The following is a 24,517-nucleotide window of genomic DNA, read 5'->3' as shown; positions in this document are numbered from 1 at the left end:
ACTCCTGCATTCTCTGTTCTTATTAAAACCAGTCCTGAAAAGATTCAGAGACCACCACGAAGGTGATTTCCCACTGAGTCACTGCTGATGAAGAGACAGCTTCATTCATTAGGAGTGATCAGGGTAGGCGGCAGTCATGGGCCTATTTACTTTGTGGGAGTTTCGTGTCGTTTGGCCACCATCTGGTTACACGCTGACTCAACCACGTGTGAAAGAAAAGAACCGCCAGTGGAAATCAGCAAAGTGCTCTACATCTCAGGCAGCTACCAGGACCCAAACACCCTGCAGTGGGCCCGGAAGTGTGATCTTCCCATTGGGTCTAGGAGGCATCTGGGTATCCACTTCACCTTGTTGTTCTGCAGCTAAAAGAGCTGGTGCCTGACTCATTAACTGATGAAGCGCTTTCATGCTTTTCTCTTTTAGCCTCTAGGGCCTAACATGCTTCTTCTGCATATCATAAGGCTGTCGTGCACTAAAATATTCCACGATAAGCAGCTTGGCAGGAGTTGGCATAACTTTCTATTGGAACCTGCATCTCAATAACACCTCAGCCGTATTATTTATGCTTGCGGCATGAGTGCTCGTGATTAGGGCCCTGGGGCTTGGTTTGTGATTAGACGGTGGGGGTATGTGGTGATGAGATGACCCCAGTCTCCAGGGAGCTTCGGAAGGCTTTCGATGCAAAGCTAACAGGAGCATGTGTTTCAGAAGCACGCCCTCTATGGGATGATACAGGAACTGCGTCGGAGTTAAGTCCAGCGACACTGACAGGAGTTCTCCGAAGACTCCTCAGGCTCCAGCCCCAGGGGCATGTCCAAGGTGGCTGATCCTCTCATCCTGTATCCATCCTTCTGTTTCTCAGAAGCCCCATGGCTCAGGGCACAGGGGTATATTTATGTTAAGTAACATCTGTTATTCAAGAGATCAAAAGCTAAGTAGCTTAAGATAAGGTTTTCCATGGTTTTTTTTTCCCTGTTTCCTTGCTTGCTTTTCAAAACTGCCATTCATAAAATCATATTCAGTTCATAAAAGGATTTTCTGGCTGTTTGACTACAAGCTTTCCTCCTTCCATTGATTTATTTGCTTTCTATTAGGAACATGCTGGACTTCACAGAAGCTGGCCCCAGTGGACCGAGCAACTCGTAGATTGGGGGACCAGCAAGTATAGCTACACCAAGATTCAGACCCCTTGATTTGCACCCTGGCTCTCCATGGCCCTTCCATCTTGCCTGGCACAATACCCAGGCATTCTGTCCTGTGTCCTTTATCCTGATTTTTGGGCTGCAGTGCAAACTTCATTAAAGAAAAAAAAAATTAGCTCTCTGGTTGTGCTTGGGTATTTTTTTCTCATTTTAAGAGATCATACTGGGGACCTAAAGCAAGAACATTAAAAATTTCAAATTTGATGAAGGACAGTAGCATGGTAGTGACACAATATGTCAAACTCCTACTTATCCCACCATCCCCAGCCCTGAGACACACACACACACACACACACACACACACCCATTCCTTCCTCTTAAATAACTCACTGACCCAAAAGGAATCATTTGCAAAAGAAGGGTGTCTATCCAAAGAAAACATTAACTCTTTTTCTGTAATAACTCATCTCAACAAATTTATCCTCAAATATGTCTTTGGCGAATGAACTCATGAACATCTCACAGACCAAGATCTTGGAGGCTCAAGATCCCTGGGCATTTTCTCCATCACATCCAGTTCCCACCTAAGGAATTCAGGAGTGCCAAGACTGATTTGGAAGCACCGAGCAGACCCGGAAAGAGCCTGAGTCATGACCCCGGGGTTGATCATGACCCTGGGAAGCACACAGTAGGAGCGCTGTCATCACCCATGCTGCAGGGGCTCATCTGACAAGTGACTCCGTGGACTCCCTGGCTACTTGCAGGATTACAGGGTAAGAGACCTAATGATGTTTTGTACAGGAGGAGACCAAGGTCCAGGGAGAATGAAGTAGTAGCTCCAGGTCATACAAACACATCTGGGACTAAGATTCAGGACTTCTGACTTCCACCCAGCTCCTCATACTGCCCTACAAGGCTTCCCTTACTGCCTCTATTTCATCCTTTTAAAAGAAAATATCTGCATTCGTCCATCCGATTCATCCATGCATCTCTCCATCTAGATATTTGACCGAACCAGCCACCCTGGCACCCTTCCATCATTCATTTATCCAATCTATTCATTTATCCATCCATCCCTTTTTCATCCATCTACCCATCCATCCATCCATCTTCCATCCATCCACTTATCCATCATCCATTCATCCCTTATGGTCTGTATTTCCCACCTGCAGATTGACAGGAACTCTGAGCACCTGCTTTGGACACACCTGTTATCATATCTCCTGGGGCAGCTTTGTCCCAGTCCACAATGACAAATGAGTGGCAGCCTTCCACCGCGACCACGGTGATGTTGCGGGGGACATGCTGAGGAGGCGTGTCACTCTTCTTCAGGTCATTTGGAATGATTTCATCCAGGCTGTCCACTTGGAAGTGATCCAGAGCATCAGTCAGAGAGCATGGGGCAGATGGGTCTTTATTTAGGTACGTCACATAAGGAGCTGGAAAAGAACAAAGATACCCAATCGGGTTGCTGAAGGCTTTCTCTGAGGGCAGAAACATGATGTCTGCTCCATGGAGTAGACCCAACATTCAGTCTCTTTCTGCTAAACATCCAGGGTCATCAGCCCTGAGGCCAAACACAAGTGCACATCCCAGCTCTCCTGAATGGATCCACATATTTATTATATCTTTCAATCTGGTAGTTTCAAAAGATCCCATTGTCCCATCAACATCGATGTCCTCATAGTGGTTTTGAAACCTCTCCAAACTACAATTTAATGTCTAATAGAAGTCTGCAGCATTCTGCCATTCCTGTGCCCTTAAACTTGGAAAAGTGCAACTGAATCCAATTTGGAGTTCTCTGAACACATTTCATTCCCTAGACTGTCTTGGGACCAGGAAAAAAAAAACATACCCCAGCCAAGATGTACAACCTTAGCCTCAGTCCAGTCTGGCCTCCCCTGCAACATCAGGGACTCACATAACCCCTTGCACCACCTATGTCCGCACAGGCCAGGCCTGAACAGCCTTCTACAACATTACCGCTCAGGATGAAAACAGCGGCTCGCCTTTATGGATAGCTTCAAGCTTTTCCTACACGCATGATCTCAGCAGATACAAGGGCCCCAGGATTAAGGCAGGATAAGAACTGAACCTACCGGTGCTGAGAAGGAGCCCACAAGACTTCTTATTACATACACACTAGAACTTAGAAAAGTCAAGGAATTGGATTTGGGCTTTATACATTCAAGACCCCCAAGTGCTCCCAAGTAACAGTTCCTAGAACTTTCTAAACATCCCACTGCATCTCCTCATACAGCCTCTCATTCCCAGTGGCTGTTAGCACTGAAAGCAATTTTTAAGCTCCTCTGTTTTCCAATAATCCATACAAAATTAGGTATTTCGAGCTTGTGCATGGATCTGATCAGGAAGTTTGGGGGAGCTGTCTACTGTGCTTTATAAAGTTACAGGCATATGAAAACAGCCAGACAATAGTAAGCCTTTCAGTCTTTGAAGAGGTCTTCGGAACAGCTAATAATAGCACTGAAAGCATTTCAATTTCTGTCATGGAACCACAGAGAGAAAAGTCAGAACATTCGGTGAATTCAGCCAGGCCGAGGCATGCCATGGGCCAGCATTACCACTGGCCTCAGGAATCCTCCTTCCAATTAAGATTCTTGTTCTTCAAGTACGAGTAGTTCAGACACTCAATACTACATCTTGGCTGGCAAGAGCTGTTCTTCGCTGATGGCAGAACATTTGTTTTGGAAACAGAAAAGTGTGATATTAGTTTAAGCTGTTGCCTGTCTCCACTCAGTAATAAATTATATTTTTCCACTTAGTGATATGTTAATCTGTCTTATTAGCAAAGTTCATTAAGGGCATGGGAAAAGAAGGCTCCCAAAGGGGATGAAAGACACTTTAATGACATAGAATTTCTTCCTGAAACTGTTTTAATAACTGAGAAAGAGGAATACGGTCAATTTCTAGATCACAAGTCTTTGAGGCTAAGGAAAACTATAGGAAATAACCTCAAGGAAAACACCTTCAGCTCTTTGAAACTGTAAGATATATACTAGTAGCTCAATTCATCAAACTGCTCCTCTTTTAGGGAGAAGTTAACAAACAACACGCAGGGGCTTCCCTAGCAGTCCAGTGGCTAAGACACCGCACTCCCAAAGCAGGGGACCTGGTTTGATACCTGGTCGGGGTACTAGATCCCACATGCCACAACTAAGGCCCAGGGCAGCCTAAATAAGTAAGTAAAACAAACAAACAAAAAACCAATGTGTAGGCAAGGCCTAGTAAAAGTCTCATCTCAGAAAAGTTGGCTATAACAAAAATACTTACAGTCCCTGGACTTGATGATTATTAAGTATTTCTTACTTCTCATCTACATAAGACAGCCTCTCTAAACTCTGCTCCATCGGATACGAAATGTTCTCCTACATGCCTGCTCCCCTGACTTCTGCAGAGAGCAAGATCATGTTTAGAAAGCGTCTAAACAGGACTGACACACTGACTCGCCCAAGTGGAAACTTCACCCTGGGAAAAACCTCTGCTCCAAACGAGCTGCCTCGGCCAAGCCAAGAGATTTGTTCTGCTCTTCTTCAAAGGATGAGAGCTAAAAACTCATGTTTCTCTGATTAAGGAACTTCTGCTTACCAACAAAACGTTTCTTCCCAGCCAGATCGAATTCTTCTTCGGGGTAGGAACTGATGGAGCCTTCAGGCGGGATGACGGCGGGCGTGGTGGTGGTGGTGGTGGTGGTGGTGGTGGTGGTGGAGGGCTGGGTGGTGGGCGGCGGCCCTGAGGTCTCAACTTCATAATCTGAAATGACATGATGGGCACGTCCAGAAAAGGGGCACCATGTGCTGTCAAAAGATACCTTAAGATTGAATGCAACACTGAAGTGTATAGGCACACAAACAGACTCTAGAATTGGAGAAGAAAATGACCACCCACTCCAGTACTCTCGCCTGGAGAATTCCGTGGACAGAGGAGCCTGGTGGGCTGCTGTCCATGGGGTTGCACAGAGTCGGACATGACTGAAGCGACTTAGCAGCAGCAGCAGACTCTAGAATAAACCCTACGCCTGAACAGAATTTGTTGCTAACAAAATATCCCCCACCCCCACCCCACCATTTTTCAGTCCTTAGGGAAAAGCAGCTGCAGGTAGAATAAAGGAAGGAAAAAAATTAAAAAGAAACACACATGACAAGAAAAATGAGATTTTTGGAATCAAAGCTGGACAGAACTTTAGAACTCACCCACGTGAGCATGCTCCTGTTACTGGTCCATGACCATTCTCTGCCTAAGTGATTTTCCCTTTTAAAGCCAGAAAAGTATCACACGAGAAAAGAAATCTGATTTTTTTTTAAAGAATTGTCACCTGCGTATGGGTTATTTTCTGAGGGGAGGTGGGACTAATCCTATTGAGAGAACTAAGCCATTAACAAAAAAAAAAATTCTGCTCCCTTTTCAACAGTTCCAAATCATAGGGTTTTATTTCAAAAGGTGCTAAAAAAAAACTTCCTTTGCTTTCTCACATCTGATGTTTTACTTTCAGGTTTTTTTTTTTTTAAACTGGGGATTAAACCACTACATTGAAAATCGTGACAGCATCAGAGGTGACGTTATTCCCACATTCGTGACTGAAGAGCCTTGAATCTACAACCAGCAGCGGGCAGACTGAGCACATTAGTGAGGAGTGACACCCCAAGTGTCAAAGGCCAGCACTGGAAAGGGGACAAGCTTTCTACGCGAATTTCCTTCAATTTCAGAGGCCATTTACAAAACACAGGAAAAACCACAGGGAAGTAAGTATAATTACAGCAGTAATTAGTACGAATGGAGTGACCAGACGCCACGCAAAGCAAGTCTCTTCATCTCAGAAACTTCATCTTCACTTGAAAACATTCTGATTTTTAAAAAATCAGCACATCTACCGCATTGCTTTTTGAATGTAGAAAAGGAAAGGAAAGAATGAAAGTGAGAAAAGCCAAGAGGGGAAGCTGGAACTCAGTTAAACTAAGTCGTTTTTATTAACGTGGATGGGTGGTGCAGGGGTGTTCAGACTGAAGTAACTCCAGAATTTCCAAAAGAAGAAGAAGGTTTGAGAAGGAGGGAAGGGGGCTCAGGGGTCTTGTCTGGAGGCTGCATCTGTGTATCAAGCGCATAGTTTTCCTCTGGATCAAATTTTTATGGGGCAAGGGGAGGTAACTTGGAAGGGGAGTACCACCACCCTTCTCTAAGCATTGCCCTCCAGCCCCAAGTTCTGAGGGAAACAGAAATTGAGACCATCCACTTAGCCCACCTCGGCCTTCCCAGGCAGCTTCCCAGGTGGCTCAGTAGTAATGAATCTGCCTGCCAAGCCAGAAGTCACAGGAGACCCGGGTTCAACCCCTGGGTGGAGAAGATCCCCGGGAGAAAGGAATGGCTACCCACTCCAGTATTCTTGTCTGGAGAACTCCATGGACAGAGGAGCCTGGTGGGCTAACAGTCCATGGGGTCGCAAAGAGTCAGACGTGACTGAGAGACTGTGCACGCACTTAGTAACCAACATCAGATTCTCTAATCAGAAAAGCCCCCAATTATGTGCTTGGAATCAATCGTACCTTCATCATAGATGACGTACGCCTCTTCCGTGGGCACTGCCGTGTCGGTCTCCAGCCCCGAGAACTCATCTAGGAAGGAGCAGGCAAGGGCAGTCAGCAAATGCCCCGGGGCTCTCTTCTCAGCATGGCGCCAGGGGCACGGTGATCCAGCCCCGTGCTGCTGGTTTCCAGGGGGATAAGCCTCCCCGGCCACGGCCACCTCGGCTTCCTCAGGAGGAAGAGCCTGAGAACGTGGAGGTGGAACGGAGTTTCCCTCCTTTGTGCTCAGGAGGGTGCACTGGAAAAGCCACCTCCCCAGCGCTCCCAACCCTCCAGCAGAGGGCGCTCCTCCCGACTAATGGGGAAGGGGGGAGGGAGGGGGAGGGAGGGAGAGGGGAAGGGAGGGGAGGGGGAGGGGGACAGAAGCGGGAGGGAGAGGGATGGGGGGGCAGGCCTGAGAACAGACATTCTCCGAGGGCAGGGAACTCCTTTGTTCATGGCCTTTGGTGTCTCAGACAGTAGAGAATCTGCTGGCAAGGCGGGAGACCCAGGTTCGAACCCAGGGTCGGAAAGAACCCTGGAGAAGGGAATGGCTACCCGCTCCAGTATTCTCCCCTGGAGAACCCCATGGACAGAGGAACCTGAAGAGCTGCAAGTTCATGGGGTCGCAAAGAGTCGGACACAACTGAGCGACTCACACTTTGATTTTTCACTCATTCTCTCCATCCCCCGGTCTTGCCGCTCACATGATCCAGGTGCCCTCCTGCCTCTCCTCTGTTCTATTCTGGCTTCACTGCTCCCTCTAAGCTTCCATCCCCTCTCAGTGACTCGGGAGAGAAATCTGTAATGATCAGAACTTCTTAACTTGCCTATGAAGTTTGGAAATAACATTCCAATGATTACAAACATCTCTTTACAAACAAGTTGGGTTTTACTTATAAAGCCACTAGATCTGCTATGACTACAGAATTATCCTATACATGCAATCTGTAGACTTTTATTTGTGATTTTTTTTATTCACCAGGAAGCCCTAATTATAAGAACCATTGTTCAATGACTATTATTAATGGCTTCCCAGATGGCTCAATGGGAAGCCCTGGTGGCTCAGGAGTAAAGAATCCACCTGCAGTTCAGGGGACACAGGAGACATGGGTCTGATCCCTGAGTCAGGGAGATCTCCTGAAGGAAGAAATGGCATCTCACTCCATTATTCCTGCCTAAGAAACCCCATAGAAAGAGGAGCCTGGAGGGTTACAGTCTATGAACTGAAGTGAAAGTCACTCAGTCGTGTCCTACTCTTTGCACCCCATGGACTATACAGTCCATGGAATTCTCCAGGCCAGAATATTGGAGTGGGTAGCCATTCCCTTCTCCAGGGGATCTTCCCGACCCAGGGATCGAAGCCAGGTCTCCCACATTGCAGGCAGATTCTTTACCCGCTGAACCTTCAGGGAAGCCCAAAAATACTGGAGTGGTTAGCCTATCCCTTCTCCAGGGGATCTTCCCGACTCAGGAATTGAACCTGGATCTCATTGCAGGCAGATTCTTTACCAGCTGAGCTACTAGGGAAGATCTTACAGTCCATAGGGGTCGCGAAAGAGTCGCACACGACTTAGTGACTAAAAACAACAACAAAACTGATACAAGCATGGATGAAAACTTGGTTCAAAAAAGTGAGTGAGTGAAGCAAAAACAGTTTTTTGCCTCCACGAGCTAGGTACTGCTTTAAGCAGAAGTTGTTTTGGGAAGATGGGAGGAAATCCATACATGACGTCTCTGCTTGGGGGAGACAGATGCAGCTAAAAAAGGAGATCCTTTCTCTGCAGTTGGTGAAATATTGAGGCAAAAGATTTCCTAATTAAAAAAAAAAAGTTCAGAAACATTCCTTCACTTCCTTTGAACTGAAGCCCCAGCAAATTATACAGAACTCTCAATCCAAGGCACACTTAAGAGGCAGAGAGGGTGAGTGAGGAGACGGAAGCAGGAAGCATCACATGCCTTCGGGGCATCGGGCACCGTCAGCTATATATTGTTTGAGTTAATCCTCACATAAATCTCCAGATACGTGGGGTTGATTATACCCACTTCTCAGCCAAGGACACCAAGGATTTATAACATGCCTGGAGTCACACAGCTGGAAAAGGACAAAGAGCTAAAACAGAACTGAACTGCAAGGCCTAGGCTCCAAAGACTTTATACTTCATCAAACTGCCTCCACTGTTTAAAAGTTGGACAAACCAGTCTTTTGCTTGTAAACCTTCAGGCGCTTTATTAGAATCATCATTCTGCAGCATAATGAAGGGGGAATTGAATTAGAAAAGTATATAAACCTCCGTCACTAAAAAATTACAAGCACCAATTTTGAATTTTGTTTATGGTTAGGAAATAACTGATCAGTCCCCTGAAATATTCCAATAGAATCCTTCTATTAGCCTTTTTTGAGCCTACTTCGAATAACTTCATGAATGTGATGCTGCCAGAACAACTCCACCAGCTGAGGACAATGGCGACCTCGTCTCGCCTATCTGGCCCCTCAGGGATCATAGTGAAAAGCCCCATAGACACCAGAGGCCCGTGAGATGCATCCCACCTGCCTCACCACGGAGGTGGTGATGCTGGGTGGGTTCTGACGTGGCCAGCAAATGTCATCAAAGAGAGGTTGTAAGAGATCCACCGTTCAGGATGGGCATTTTGAGAAAAACGATTAGACAAGATTTTTTTTTTTTTCCAGTTCATTCCAATGTCAATATGCCTGGATCCAAGAGGAATTACTTCTGGGCTGGTTTAAATCAGAGTTTTCAAGTTCACACCACCTAACATTTGGGGTTGTCTTGCTGCTGTTTTCCATGACACCATTTTCTTTCCCTTGTCTATTAACTTTCAAGAACGTAGTCCTCTTGTGGTTTATTATCAGCTCAGATTCATTTCGCCATTATTTTTGGCCCGGTCAACATGAATACATGGTACAAGTGCTGCAGCCCAGAGTGAATGCGAAAGGGGACGAGTCGAGTCTCCCTCACGGATCTGATACCAAGGACAACTCCCTAAGGCGCCGAGGCACTCTGGTCCCGCACCGGACCACAGAAACCACGCCCTTCGCCTGTGAGCCTGGATCGCTTCTTGAGACGAGTGACAGTTGAGTCTTCTGGCAAAAGTAAACACCCTACTGAGTGATTTAGTGCTTCTTTTTTTTTTTGTTTTAAAACCAATAAAGTCAGAGATAATTTTTCTAAAATAGCACCATCTTGATTCCAAGTCAAAGAAACTTCCAGCTGTAATGAAACAGATTTACTTAATTTGTTTTTTTGGAAAAGCTGACCCTCAGAATTTGCCCCACCTGAATGCCAATTTGGAGTATCTGGAGTAACTGAACGTTCTTAAGCCAACCCAAAATCGATGTCAAAAGCTTACATAAAAGTAGCAGCCAGCCACCAACCATGTGGTATGTATATTTTTTGAGTGGTTTTATCCAAACGGTCCTGAAATTTAAAAAAAGAGAGTGCAAAATGTTTGGGTCTTAGTTCCAGAGATACTTAAAAAAAAAAAAAAAACAGTTAAAGTAGATTCTCATTAAAAGTTTGGAGAGAAGGTAAATTAAAGTCATTTGAAACCCAAAGATATTTGCAAATTATTTGGTTGGTCCAGCTCAAGTGAACTTTCAATTATTCTCTTTGTATTTTCTGTCTTGCAAGTGAGCCGTGGCAGGAGGGAACTGTTTTCCATAATGACTGATGTTCTTCTAAAATATGCCCCAAGGTCATGTTACAAATTGTTGAAGATGTTCAGCTGGCTCATAACATTTCCAAACACACACGACACCATCAGATCCGCTGTCAAAATGGAACCTGGAAAACAAGGAGCACTGGTAAAAAGACTTCTCGAAAGACTTTCTAACTTCTCCGCTAGAAAACGGAGCATGCCTATGGCTTAGGGTATGGTTTAGATGTCCAAAGATGCATAATTGGGTACCACAAGGAATCTGAGATGAAGCAGAGGACGCTGTCTCTACTGCAAGGAGTTTATTACTTAATAGAGAAGTCATGGCAAGCAAAAAATTGTGCATGCGTGTGTGTGTGTGTGTGTGTGTGTAAAGAGAGAAAGGGTGTCAGCACACTAGAAATAAACATACAATGTGCATCTATGCATACAGGAATATGTATAACTATGATATCCAGAAAAAATGCTTAAATTACTGAATAATTTATGAAACAAGGCTGTTCCCAGAACACTGTTAAAGCAGTGTTTTCAAGGAAAAGACGGTACTGACATAACCAGGAGAGCAAAGACTAAGATATTTGAAAAGATGATTTTTAAACTTGGAGGGCTAGAAGCCTAAAAGTTCATCAACAGAGGAATAGATTAAAAAGATGTGGTACATATACATATATAAGAATATTACTTAGGCTTTAAAAAGAATGAAATCCTGCAGTTTGCAGCAACACCAACAGACCTGGGGAGTGTCACACCCAGTGAAGTGAGCCAGATAGAGAAGGAGAAGCACTGTATGACACAACAGACCTGGAGACTGTCACACCCAGTGAAGTGAGCCAGATAGAGAAGGAGAAGCACTGTATGACATAACAGACCTGGGGAGTGTCACACCCAGTGAAGTGAGCCAGATAGAGAAGGAGAAGCACTGTATGACATAACAGACCTGGAGACTGTCACACCCAGTGAAGTGAGCCAGATAGAGAAGGAGAAGCACTGTATGACATCCCTTATATGTTGGATCTAAAAAGAAATGATACAGACGAACTTACAAATGATTCAAAGGAAAATGAACTCACGGTTGCCAGGGGTGGCGGGGCGGCAAGGGAAGGGATAGTCAGGGAGTTTGGGATGGTCATGTACACACTGCTATAGTTATTAATACAATGGATAACCAGCAAGGACTTATGTACAGCACATGGAACTCTGCTCAACGTTATGTGCCAGCCTGCATGGGAGCGGGTTTGGGGGCAGTATGGATACATGTACATGTGTGGCTGAGTCCCTTTGCTGATCGCCTGAAATTACCACAACATTATTAACTGGCTGTACTCTAATATAAACTAAAAGTTCAAAAAAAAATTGGAGGGCTAAAAACAAAATGTTAGGATTTTGCCAACGGAAGGTAACAACAAACTCTTGGCTAGATGGGGGCTGAGAAGAGGAGTCTCAGAAAGGCAGGTATTCTCACAGTGATCACAGCAGAGCGTCTAAGTCAGCTTCCTTACAACAATTTCAGGTGACTAGGCTGCAAAGTGCCATGGCCAAAATGCGTTTGGTAAAAAGCACATGTGTGTACACATGGAACCCCAGCACCTGTGAGTGCACATTGTAGACCGAACTACAGCTGTCCCTCGGTGTACACGGAGAATTGGCCCAGAAGCCCCTGCGAATTGGCCCAGAAACCCCTGCTAATACCAAAATCCACGGATGCTCAAGTCCCTCCTATAAAATAGTGTAGTGCAAGGAATCCAAGCTATGATGGCTAGAATGAAAAAAACAGATAATAACAAGTGCTGGTGAAGATGGAGAGAAACTGGATGCCTCATACATTTCTGGCGGGGAGTGAAAACAGTGCAGCTGCTATGGACAACAGTTTGGTGCTTCCTCAAAGAGTTAAACATAAAGCAAATATCGTATATTAACACATATATATGAAATCTAGAAAAATGGTACTGATGAACCTATGTGCAGGACAGCAACAGAGACACAGACATAGAGGACAGACTTACGGACACAGCAGGGGAAGGAGAGGGTGGGATGAATTGAGAGAGTAGCATGGAAACATACACATTATCTTATGTAAGACAGATAGCCAGTGGGAAGCTGCTGCATTACACAGGGAGCTCAACTTGGTGTTCTGTGATAGCCCAGCGAGGCAGGATAGGGTGGGAAGCCAGGGGGAAGGTTCAAAAGGGAGAAGACGTTCGTACGATTCACACTGTTGTATGGCAGAAAGCAAAACAACATTGTAAAGCAATAACTAGTCCATTCTAAAGGAGATCAATCCTGGGTGTTCATTGGAAGGTCTGACGCTAAAGCTGAAACTGCAATACTTTGGCCACCTCATGTGAAGAATTGACTCACTGGAAAAGACTCTGATGCTGGGAAGGATTGGGGGCAGGAGGAGAAGGGGACGACAGAGAATGAGATGGCTGGATGGCATCACCGACTCAATGGACATGAGTTTGAGTGAACTCCGGGAGTTGGTGATGGACAGGGAGGCCTGGCGTGCTGTGATTCATGGGGTCGCAGAGAGTCAGACACGACTGAGCGACTGAACTGAACTGAACTGATCCTCCCACTAAAATTTTAAAAAGGTAGTAGGGAAAAAAGTTAAACAAAGAGTTACCAACCAACAAAACAACTCTACACAAGAGAATTAAAAACAGATATTCCAAAGAAAACAACATGTACACAAATGTTCACAGCAGCATTATTCATAACAGACACAAGGTAGAAACAACCCAGATGTCCATCAACTGATAAATGGATAAAAGGTGGTCTTTCCATACAATGGAGTATTAGTCAGCAGTAAAAGGAAAAGGAAAGACGTACAGATAACTTGAAAACAAATTAAGCTAAGTGAAAGAAGCCAGACACAAAAGGACACATTTCACATGGGATTCCATTTACACACGGGATTCCATTTACACACGGGATTCCATTTACACACAATGTCCAGAACAGCCAAATAGAGAGAAAGGAGACAAATGGTTCCTGGAGCTGGGAGGAGCAGGAATGGGACGCAACTACTAATGAGTATAAGGTTTGTTCAGGGGGTGATGAAAATATTCTGGGACTTGATAACGGTGAGAATTGCACAACTCTATGAATATGCTAAACTCTTTAAAACTTTAAAAGGGTGAACTTTATGGCATGTGATTTTTATGTCAAGAAAGCTATTGTTAAAGATGTTTTTCATAAACAGAAACAACTATGGTTAGAAATAATATTAGGAAGAAAATACTTAATGAAATTGTTAGTGGAGCAGCAGAAATGAAAAAGGAAGGTAAGCCGTAGTGAAGTATTTTTAAATAATAAATTATAGACATACAATTAAGATATATTGCTCTCCCAAAATTTAGCTTTTTCCAAGACTTTGTCCTTATTTTCAAAATGCTGTCTAGAGGTAAACTATTACTAACCCTTAGACACTAATTTGGCTTAGGCTAGGCTATCAGACAAACGCACAGAAGTAAAGTAAAAAATATACCTCTCTATCAAGATTTGCAAAGAAAAGAAACAAAAATATCAAGAATCTGACTTTCATGGCAACTAAAAGTCCAAAATTACAAAGTAAATGAAAAGAACATGAAAAGAAATGAAAAGACCTACATAAAAGCGAAAAGAAAATGTAAAATATTAATAATAATAGTAGTAGTAATTAGAACCAAATCCAAACAGCCACTCTTCCATTTATAACCTATTAGTAAAGAAATATCTGTTCTAATCATACTTCAATTAAATAATAGCCACACCAGTGTATGCTGAAGAAGTCAAGGAAAGTACAAGATACTTTCATACCAGAAACCCGAAGGTAAATTCAAATTTGTACTCACTTTTAATTGGTGGTGTGAGAATTTTCTTCCCGATTGTCCTCTTCTTCATATGTTCCTGTTCTTTGCTGTGAGTTTTTCAGATACATCAGATGTTCCTGTTCATTTGGAACTTTTTCATGGAAATGCTAACTTCAAACAGAATTCTCAATTTGGAGACAGCAATCATGTTCAGACTGCACGATGGTGTGCTACGAACTCAGGGCATGGGTGTGATTCCTGAAATGAAGGGTCTTCACTCTGCATTAGCTTAAAAAGACAGAAGCTTTACAGCCTGCATGGCAATTCATTTCAACCTGAGGGAAAGGAGATGAATTTGTCTTCTGGAGCCTGAGGCAAATACAGATGACCTCCCCCCCAAGCAGCTCAAACAGGGACAAGCAGAGAAGATGATAGCATCTCGGCTCCACCGCGACTTGGCCCAAAGTGCTCCCCAGGTTCCATTCTTTAGGGGCGCAATGGGGGGATTCTCAGTAAGAAGACACAGCAGGGGCACAGGATAGCTGGGACTGGGTGTCCCAGATCAGGAAAGGGCTCAGTCTTAGCCAGTGGACAGCCCCGCTCCCATGAGAGCCAAATCACGTAAGCATAAGCATTTTTCAAAGGGAAAGAAGTGAAAGTGTTAGTCGTTCAGTTATGTCTGACTCTGCAATCCCACGGACTGTAGCCCACCAGGCTCCTCTGTCCATGGAATTCTCCAGGCAAGAATACTGGAGTAGGTTGCCATTTCCTTCTCTAGGGGATCTTCCTGACCCAGGGATCAAACCCAGGTCTCCTGCACTGCAGGGAGATTCTTCACCATCTCAAGGATTGCTGTTCAAACATGCTTGGGAAATACTATTCTTGGAATTCACAATGAGACTATTCAGTGGTGAGAGTCCAACAGTCAGAAATTCCTTTAACTTTGTCTGAATCACATAGCTAATCACAGAACCTTTTTTCTAAATTATAACAAGTACTAATCTACTAATGGAAATGGCAACCCACTCCAGTATTCTTGCCCAGGGAATCCCATGGACAGAGGAGCCTGGCGGGCTACAGACCATACGGTTGCAGAGTCGGACATAACTGAAGCAACTTGGCAGGCACACACAATCTACAAATATCCAGTGGAAAACACTTCGGGAAACACTGCTTCAAACTAACAATGTCTCATGTTTCAGACAAATTTTTGACTCGGGTGGGGACAAGGGTTGCCAGATAAAACAGAGGAAGCGCACTTAGATCTGAAGTTGTGCACCTCTCTCGCTGCCCCTGGCAGGCTCTGTGACCCCCCTCTGAAATGCCACGCTACCATGCGAGTTATCAACAGAACGAAGTTACCTTCCTCAGGGTAGCACTCTGGGGCCCCACGTGAGCCCACTATGAGGTTGCCATCCTCGTCGTGCCGTTCCAGGGTCCCAGGGGGACAGGTGGGGATGGGGCTCGTGGGCTCCGGGGTGGTGGTGGTGGTTCTCTGGGTCGTGGTTCGGGTGGTCGTCGGGCGAGTGGTGGTGGTGGTTGGCCGAGGGGTCGTGGTGGGCCGACGGGTCGTGGTGGGCCGACGGGTCGTGGTGGTGGGTCTCGTGGTTGTGATGGGGGCACGGGTGGTTGTTTTGATGACCTCCAAGCCCACCAGGGGCTTGCCTCCAAGACTCAAAATGGGCTTATCCTGGGCACTGGCCAAGGGTTTGGCATGGCGCCCCTGTCCAAAGAGCGGGAAGCCATCGGGGCTCACCACGGGAGTCCCTCCCAGATCTGAAACAAAAGCAAATAATAGCCATGCAGCCAGGTGAAACAATCCGGGGAAGAAAAAGCAAGTGGAAAGTATCTTCTCAATGTCTTATATTCTATAATCGATAAAAGGCAAAGAAATAATGAAAAGGATACCAGAGGAAGTCATAGTACCTGCTGCTATCCAGAAACTTCTGGGCTTTTTATATTGTCCATTACTCTGTACTAGCTTATAAAAAGTATATAAATACCTCATTGTTACGCCCCATTACCTGCAACAACCCTAAGTCTCTAGGAAGGAAAGTGATTCTTTCCCCGTCCTTACTCCTACCACTACGGACTTCAGTGTTACTTTGGACCAGTGGTAGCAAAGTTATTCTGCAAAGAGCCAGAGAGTAAATATGTTAAGCTTTGTGTTGCCACTATCAAACTCTGCCACTGCAGAGCAAAAAACACAGACAGGAAACCAAGAAAGGCGTGTTCCTGTGATCCAAGAAAACTTCATGTGTGGAGAGTGAACTATGAATGTAATATAATACTCACGTCACAGATATTATTCTGTGATTTTTTTGGCAATCTGTATAGCTCACAGGCTATACAAAAACAGGCAGCAGGCAGGGTTTGGCTTTAGAAGTGGTGTTGCTGAAGTTTGCTCTGGACTACCCAATCCCAAGAATGAAGTCAAGAGCCACCTCCTCTACAGGGTGGAGTCTGTAGGAAGACAGTTGGATCAGGGAAGAAGCTAAGCTCCACCCCTTCCGAGGCACCTCCTCTCCGCAAGGTTAATGTAACTGGACCAAGGGCCCCCATTAAAAATGAGGAGGAGAAGGAGGAAGAGAGAAGTTGTTACGCCTCAGATGACTCAGGGCACTTTTGTTCCATGAGGACCATTCTCACTTACCCACAATGGTTCGACCATCTCCTCCTAGTTTAATCCGGAGAGGATTTCCTTGTGAATCTTGTAGGTACCTTCCTTCTGCGTTCAATACTAACCCACGATCAAGGTCCACGACCTAAATCCATGACACAGGTTAAAGGACATATTGAACATTTCAAAACATTCACATTAATCCAACTACATGAATGCAGGCAAATAGGAAACATTATTTCTGACAGCATCATTCATAAGGTATAATAGGAATGAAGTACAAAACAGTCATATTTCATAATTGTTTATCCATATAACAATTGTTTCACATTTTCTCAAATATTCAAAAGATGTTCAAAATACATTTACCATTGAGTATGTTGTATGTCAAAAGCAGGAAACCACCTAGGTGTTTATCAATGGAGGAAAAAGATTAAATATATCATGGCCCATCCATACAGTGAAATACTGTGAAGCCAGTGAAAAGGATTTGGAAATTCTGAATTTATCATGAGATATCCTGATGCAGACTTAGATTAAAGGACTGATTATTTTGCAAAATGAAGTATATTCACTTGTATATATAAGCTTAAAAGTGTAGAGAGAAAATTCTGGACAGATAAATTCCAAACTGTTAATAGTGGTTATTTCTGAGAAGTGGTTTGGGATGCTTATTATCTTTTTATACATTTCTGAATTGTTTTAATTTCTTGCCATGAACACGACAGGTTTCCATTTTGCTGTGTGTTAAAAATCAAAGTTGTTACATCAAAACCAGTTTAATTTATAATTAGCCTAATATAGCACACATGAAAAAAATTTCATGTTCTAAGAAATTATACAACTTCGACAAAAGGTATTATATCTGTTAAGAAACAACTCATGTGCCACACTGATGATTCTCAGAATATGGTCCTGGGCCAGCTTCCCCAACCTCACCTGGAAACTTGTCAGATATGAGAATTACCTGGCCCAAACCAAACCATATAGACAAGACCCCAGGGATTCTGATGCCCATCAGTGTTTGAAAACCATGACTCTGAACAACCGAGTCACTGGAGGAACCCCTGCAAGCAGGCCACTTGTTGGGTACTATCTCAGTAATTATAATAAAACATATAAATAAACCCTACTTTTGAAATCTACTCCATACAGTTTCAATTCAAAATTCTTTACAATGACACTTCGCTTTCATATGTATTCTTCCTTCTATAAATTTTTGTTCCTTTGAGAAATGATAAAATGTATCTTGAGGCCACCTGTGACTAAAAATTCTTTGAAGTTCATCAATATGCTTTCCTAAATCTTACTGCTATAAATGAGAAATTTTGACTGGGAATTCTACTATGAATAATTTTTTTGATTCTTTGAAAAGATATTTTAAATCTCTGAACATTCTAAGTGTTCTGTCCATCACCCTCAACCAAACAAAAACTCCTAAACATTTACCTTAACCTCAGGAAGTTAAAGTCATTTAGCTTAAACATACATAAAGAACTAATACTTATTTTTTATTTCAGTCAAACAAGAATTGTTGGAAGATTTAAAAGGTGATCTGATAAAAACTGCCTATTTGATTTGGATATTTTTGTTTTGGTTCAGTTGTTTTTATCCTGCTTCCTTTTACAAAGGATTTGAGATAATTTACAGAAAATATGTTCTGTTTAATCGAACCATAAAGACAAACTAAAATAAAGCCAACAGGAGTGGGAAAACAGAAATTCATTGGAGAGGCTGTGCCTCAGGTTCTGTCTGACTGGTTGGCCTAACCATTTATGTGACCTCCTTAACCAGTCAAGAAGAATGGGAACTGCCCATCAGTATCAGTTCAGTCGCTCAGTCATCTCTGACTCTTTGCGACCCCATGGACTGCAGCACACCAGGCCTCCCTGTTCATCACCAGCTCCCGGAGTTTACTCAACTCATGTCCACTGAGTCGGTGATGCCATCCATCCATCTCATCCTCTGTTGTCCCCTTCTCCTCCCGCCTTCAACCTTTCCCAGCATCAGGGTCTTTTCCAATGAGTCAAATGAGTCAAACAAATGCCCATGCCTGACCTAATTAGCTATGAAAAGAAAGCAAAGTAGTTCTCAGGACAATCAAAGACTTTTCTGAGCACTGGAAGAAAAAATACAGTATAAGTATACTGACATACAAGTGGTTAAAACTAGAGAACAAAAGACTGCTTCATTGTTTATTACACAATGCCCACCATTTCTCTCTTCCCAACAGCATGAAAACAGCTGGTATGTGTAAAGAAGTTTACCCTACCCACTTTGTTCCTTGAGGGCCATTGATCATTCTTTGTCCACTTGGCTTTCCATTACTACCAGCAAGCTCTCTCCCTTCTCCATTGGGTCTTCCATTATAACCTACAAGTTCCCAAACAAACAAAAAATACAGAACCTGGTAAATTCAACACTCCTGAAAAGTTGGCTTCATACCACCCTGTAAGTAGTAACATATCATTTCAAACAGAAACACTAAACAGAATTTTGAACCAATAGCTCAAATATATTAGCTGAAGATAGACTGAAACTGTGACTTCTACATGACAAGCAAGAATGTCCGTGAAGAGCATGGTACAGTGACAGTTTTCTACAATATTGGGGGAATGAGAGTGTTTGGCCTAAGGAAAATTTCCAGGTAAAGTTTAAGACCGTAGTAGTCGTAGCTTTATTTTAGCCAGCTGGAAGGTGGAGGGAGGGAGAGTTGGAAGGACAGGGAAAACTCTGACATCTATGAGACACCGTGCTGCTCTCCTCTGTGGATTATACTAAACACAACCACTGTCTCTCGCTGACTTGGGTCCAGATCATCCATCACCGAGTATAAACACACAGTCCTGACTCAAAGCTTGCTGACTTCAGTGGGGCAGCAGAAGGATTTGCTCAGAGAGGAGGTAGCAGGCCCTTTAGTTGCTATCCGACTGTTCCTTGCACCTGCCCTCTCTCTTCACCTCCTGCCCTTTCTGATCACCTGCAGCTTGGGTGAGGCCTCCGCTGGAAGCATCTGCTCCAGTTTGGCCCACTGGATAAAGTGCCTGGACTTCCCGACAGCTATTTGCAGGTCAGAGACATTTTCCTCGCTCAAATAGTTAATGAAAAATAAGAATTTATTGACTTTTTTACTATGTACAAGGGAATGTGACTTTCACATCTATTATTGGGGTGTTAGGTTTGCATAAACAGTCCGTTTTAATGGAAAACTGACCTCCTCATGGAGGTCAAGACAATGTTCTAGGGCTTTATACTAGGGCTTTACATTGAGCTAAATTAAGAGTATATTGCATGGATTAACAACTATTAATACATTTAATCAAGAATGTTCTATTAATCCCGAATCCATGCAAGGGGAATGCAAAGCACCACTTGACCGAATGCAGATTTCAGGTAAATACCTTAGCTCCTGCTCTGAGGTCCACATAGACTCCAGCTCACAGCTGTCTATATTCTGTCCAAAACCTAAGTCACACATCAGCATGTTACTCCTCTGGGCGACCATCATCCTTCAGTCTTTTCTGGAGGTTTTAAACAACGTTCACTGATTGCAACATCTGAGCAATCCTCACCGAGGATGATTTGAGTTTGTCCCAAGATGTTTTCAGCTGAGAGGTTTATATGCAGAATAACCAGAACAAGTTCCAGCCTCCACAGGAACTAATCCTTCCTGTGGATTCCCTAATACCCCCTGGCACAAGAACAACCTAAAACATAGGAACCTGAGTATGGCATCATAGCTGTGATACACATTCACAGATTTAGAGCTTAAGGAACTCAAAGAAGCGCGATGGGATAGCATTGTCACCCCACTCCAGGATTCTTGCCTGGAGAATCCCATGGACAGAGGAGCCTGGTGGGCTACAGTCCACCAAGCAGCAAAGAGTCAGACAGGACTGAGCACACAAACACACACCTACCAGAGGGTTGTGGAGTCGGTGCTGGGATTGGAACAGCCGCTCAGCCACCTCCTAGCTGTCTGACCTCCAGCAAGCCACTCAGACCCCTAAACCCGGGCTTCATCTGAAGACCCGGAGAAGCAATGCAAATCCAGGAGATGGTTACCAGGATGAGATCGTATTTACATCTCAAAGCTCCTAACCCAAGGCTGAGACAGAGCAGATCCTCCGTAAGAGAAAAGATTCTCGGGAATTGCTATGAACCCTGCTGAGAACCGTCAAGACAATGTTCAGGTAAAAACAACTCACCTGGTCTCGAAGGGGGTCTCACCGGCGCGCGTGAGAACGGGTTCCGGAACCTGGAGTTCATCATCCGCTGGCGCAAGGAGAGCATCGGGGTGGTGGGGGTGGACGGGGCAGGCGCGCGCGTGGTGAACCGCGGCGGCGCGGGGGTGCCCACCGTGGGGCTCGGGGTGGCGGCGGGGCTGCGAGCGGGCTGTCTGGGCGGGTGGTGCGAGGCTCTCGGGGAGCTGCCCGGAGGTGGAGAAAGAGGCCGCTTCACCGGGGTGGCGTTCTCGTCCTGCGGAGAGCCCGCCCTGGGGGGCGCCAGCACGATGGCTGGCTCCGTCTCCCCCTTAGCGAGGGTCCCGTCCACGTGTTTGCCGCCCCTGGGGCTGAAGGAGGAGGGCCACTTCGGAGCAGAGGAAGACTGCGGGTCCTTGTCCTTTCCTCCCTTAAAGAACATCACGTCTTCATCCTCCTCCTCGGCTGACACCGACTGCTGCGATTTGGACGGCAGGGGCTCCCTTTTGGCTGGCGAGGCCTGGGACGCCCCGTCCTTCCTCCCCGCCCACTGGGGGCCTGCTCTGCCCGGGCCCCTGGTGCGGGCATGTGGGTGCAGGCTGCCGGGCCTGCGCAGGTGACCATCGCCCGCGCTTCCTGCCTGAGCGTCCACCTGGCGGTGCTTGGGAAGGGACGGGGTGGCCTCCTTGGCACCGGCCGAGTACGCGGGCGCCCGGGCACCCCCAGTCCCCGCTTCTGCACTGTCGTCGTCCAGATTCTGGGGAGACGCCGCGCGGGAGGACTGTCCGCCTCTGGACGAGTAAGAGTCTGAGAAGGAGGCGCTCTCCTGCGACGTGGGGTGCGGACGGCCGGCCTCGGAGGGGAACGCAGGCTGGGGTCTGGAAGGAGGACGCCCCACTTCCTTGCTCTGTGGGCCGTGGGGCTGTGGTTGGGAAGCCGGGACGGCCGAGGAGGGCGGCTTTTCCGGAACAGCGGACCCGGCACCCATCCTTTTGGGCCCCGTGGGCCCCGGGTGGTGCGGGGACCGTGGCGCAGGCGGCCGGCCACCCAGCTGCGTTTTAGGAGTCCCGCCCTCTGCACCCGCGTCTGTGCTCTGCTGCGTATCCTGAGCCGTAGGGGACGGGGGTTTGGCCTGAGGGGGCACCCCAGCCCAAGCGCCCGTGGATTTGGGGTTCTCCGGCAGGGGCTCCTTCCGCTGCAGGCTCGCCCCTCTCTGGGGGCCTCTTCTCAGATGGTCGGCGCCCCGGGAGGCAGGCTGCCTGGAGGAGGAAGACACAAGATCGTTCACCACGGTGGCAGGAAGTGGCTTCTCGTCTTCAGCCTCCTCTTCGCTGTCTTCTTGGCCTTCGGGGCCGCGCCGATGGTCAGAAGCTGGGTGAGAATCCACCCTCGGGTGAACCTGGGGGGACGCGGTGGACGGAGGGGAGCTGAAGGGGTGCAACCGGGGTCCCCGGCCATTGCCAAACCTGTGTGGATATCTGCCGTGGGCAGCGAAGGGCCTGTTTCTGAGCGAACTGAAGTGTCCAGAGACCCGCGGGCCCGCGGGCAGCCGGGCCCTAAATGTTGGGGCGGTGGCTGCAGCCGGCCTCCCTCCCTCTTCCGCATCACTGTCACCACCGCCATCGGAGTCACCTGCTCCCTCAGAGGCCTGTGTCCTCGAGGAGGGACGCGAGGAGGCCGAGGACGGCCGGGTGGACGCTGACAGCGCGTTGGACCTGGCGGCCAGCGCGTCCTGACCATCCTTCCAGCCCCGGGAGAGTGGAGACCCGGGCTGCGGTTTGGCGATCAGGAGCCGAGATGAGCCCCCAGGAGATGGAGAAAGTCTCGAGGGTGGGGCTGAGGCCCTGGAACCTTCCTCCCTATCCTCGGAGTGGTGTGCCCTCCGGGCGGGCAGGGCTGGTCTCGTGCCATGGTGGGCCGCGCTTCGGTCGCGCAGGGCGCTCCAGGCAGGGTGGCGGCCGGACGACAGGGCCGGCCGAGCGTGCGCTGCGCTCTTGCCGGGCAGGTGTTCCGACAGGGCGTCCTTGGGGTGCGGGGAGCTCGCGGTGGTTTCCTCCTCCTCTAGACCCACTGAGTCATTGTCAGTAGAGCTGGAAGGCCGGCTGGTGGAGGGTCCCCCAGGAAGGCGGTGAGCGCTGCTCTCGGGGTGTGGACGGGAGGCAGAAGAAGATGCAGATGCGGAGGGGGGCGCCCCCGGACGAGGGTGGGAGGTGGGCAAGGAGCCGCGCTGGTCCACGCCTTCCTTTTGCGGCAGCACGGGCATGCGGGCTCTCACTGGAGTCCTCCCAGCAGCTACGACCGGGTGGACAGGTCTACTTGGTGGCCTCTGCTGGGACTTCTGGCCTTGGATCTCCGGGGGAGAGGTTGGTGCGTCCCCGCGGGAATCTGGCTCCTCTTCTTCCGTGATTTCTGTGGACTGAAGCCTCGAACCTCCATTCTTCCTGGGGGGAAGCTGGGCTTTTCTGAGCAGTCCACCGTTAGCCAATATTTTGTTCTTCAAGTCGAGAAGCGGGCTCTTGACATTTCTCCCTTGGGGAGAAACAGGCAAGTGAGTATGCTCTGAGGGAGCTGGCGCTTTAGGAGATGAGGAAGGCTCAGACTTTTCAGGTTTGTGCTGATCTTCCGTGTCTGTTTTCTGTTGAACGTCAGACTCACTGGTAGGGGCTGTAACAGATTTTAAAGAATTTGCTGTCAAAGAAGCAATCTGAAAGATGTGTGATGAAAAATGATTAAGATGGCAGTATGGAGGTGCCGAACACTAGTAATAAAACTGATAACTTCTCCTCCTTTAGACACTGGACACTTATTTTCTCAACTATAGCAATCTCCTTTAAAGTTCTCGTTTGCTTTAAGCAATATAGTCCTTATATTGCCATGCCCTTTTCCAGGGGATCTTCCCAACCTAGGGATCGAACCCAGGTCTCCCACACTGCAGGAAGATTCTTTACAGTCTGAGTCACGAGGGAAGCCCCGATAACTTTTAAAGTTCTATTTTGCTTTAAGCAATATAGTCCTAGAGGATATGTGTGCTGAGTTTCTATAAATTGAATCGGGCTATGCCACAGCTTATTTGAAGGAATTCTGAAATGAGTGCTTTAAAGTAATCCATTGAGTTCATAAGTACAAAATCTTATATAGGATTTTCTTAATTTAACTGTCAAGATATTACAAATGCATTATAGCTGTTCCTTACAATGTAGGCAAGAAATACACATAAGCCAGGCACAGAATGTTCAGTGATCTGTACTTAAAGTTATATGCAGATGTGTTGTGTGTAATTTGCAAATGACTGGGGTGAGCTACACATTTGTCATTTTTGAAGCATTACAAAGACTTCCCTATTCCTCATAACATGTCCTTACTTGCTTTTTTATGACTTAAAATCCCTTTAATGATGGATACATTTGTAATCCCACAATAAAGCTTAAAATAAAAAGACCCCTGGGATAGGCAAAGCATTACATTATGTGAACCCTACAATTTACTCTTTTTGGAGAGCAGGGTTGAA

At 46.3% G+C, this 24,517-nt stretch overlaps 1 protein-coding gene across 1 annotated transcript in view; it reads right to left on the bottom strand.

Moving 5' to 3' along the window:
• Positions 1 to 24,517, bottom strand: part of FNDC1 (fibronectin type III domain containing 1) — a 109,107-nt gene that overhangs the window by 18,751 nt on the left and 65,839 nt on the right. The window contains exons 11-17 of the mRNA XM_055433027.2: positions 21,016 to 23,673; positions 19,080 to 19,180; positions 16,841 to 16,952; positions 15,550 to 15,963; positions 6,701 to 6,769; positions 4,749 to 4,913; positions 2,351 to 2,581 (exon numbers count right to left, since the gene is read on the bottom strand). Coding sequence (XP_055289002.2) covers positions 2,351 to 2,581; positions 4,749 to 4,913; positions 6,701 to 6,769; positions 15,550 to 15,963; positions 16,841 to 16,952; positions 19,080 to 19,180; positions 21,016 to 23,673 — 3,750 coding nt within the window. The remainder of the gene's footprint in view (positions 1 to 2,350; positions 2,582 to 4,748; positions 4,914 to 6,700; positions 6,770 to 15,549; positions 15,964 to 16,840; positions 16,953 to 19,079; positions 19,181 to 21,015; positions 23,674 to 24,517) is intronic.

This window comes from Moschus berezovskii, chromosome 10 (assembly GCF_049115385.1).
Source record: "Moschus berezovskii isolate FMDL1 chromosome 10, NW_MosBer_1.0, whole genome shotgun sequence".
Classification (NCBI taxonomy): Eukaryota; Metazoa; Chordata; class Mammalia; order Artiodactyla; family Moschidae; genus Moschus; species Moschus berezovskii.
Note: the sequence above shows the minus strand (reverse complement) of the source record. Positions and strands in the feature narration are given on the sequence as shown.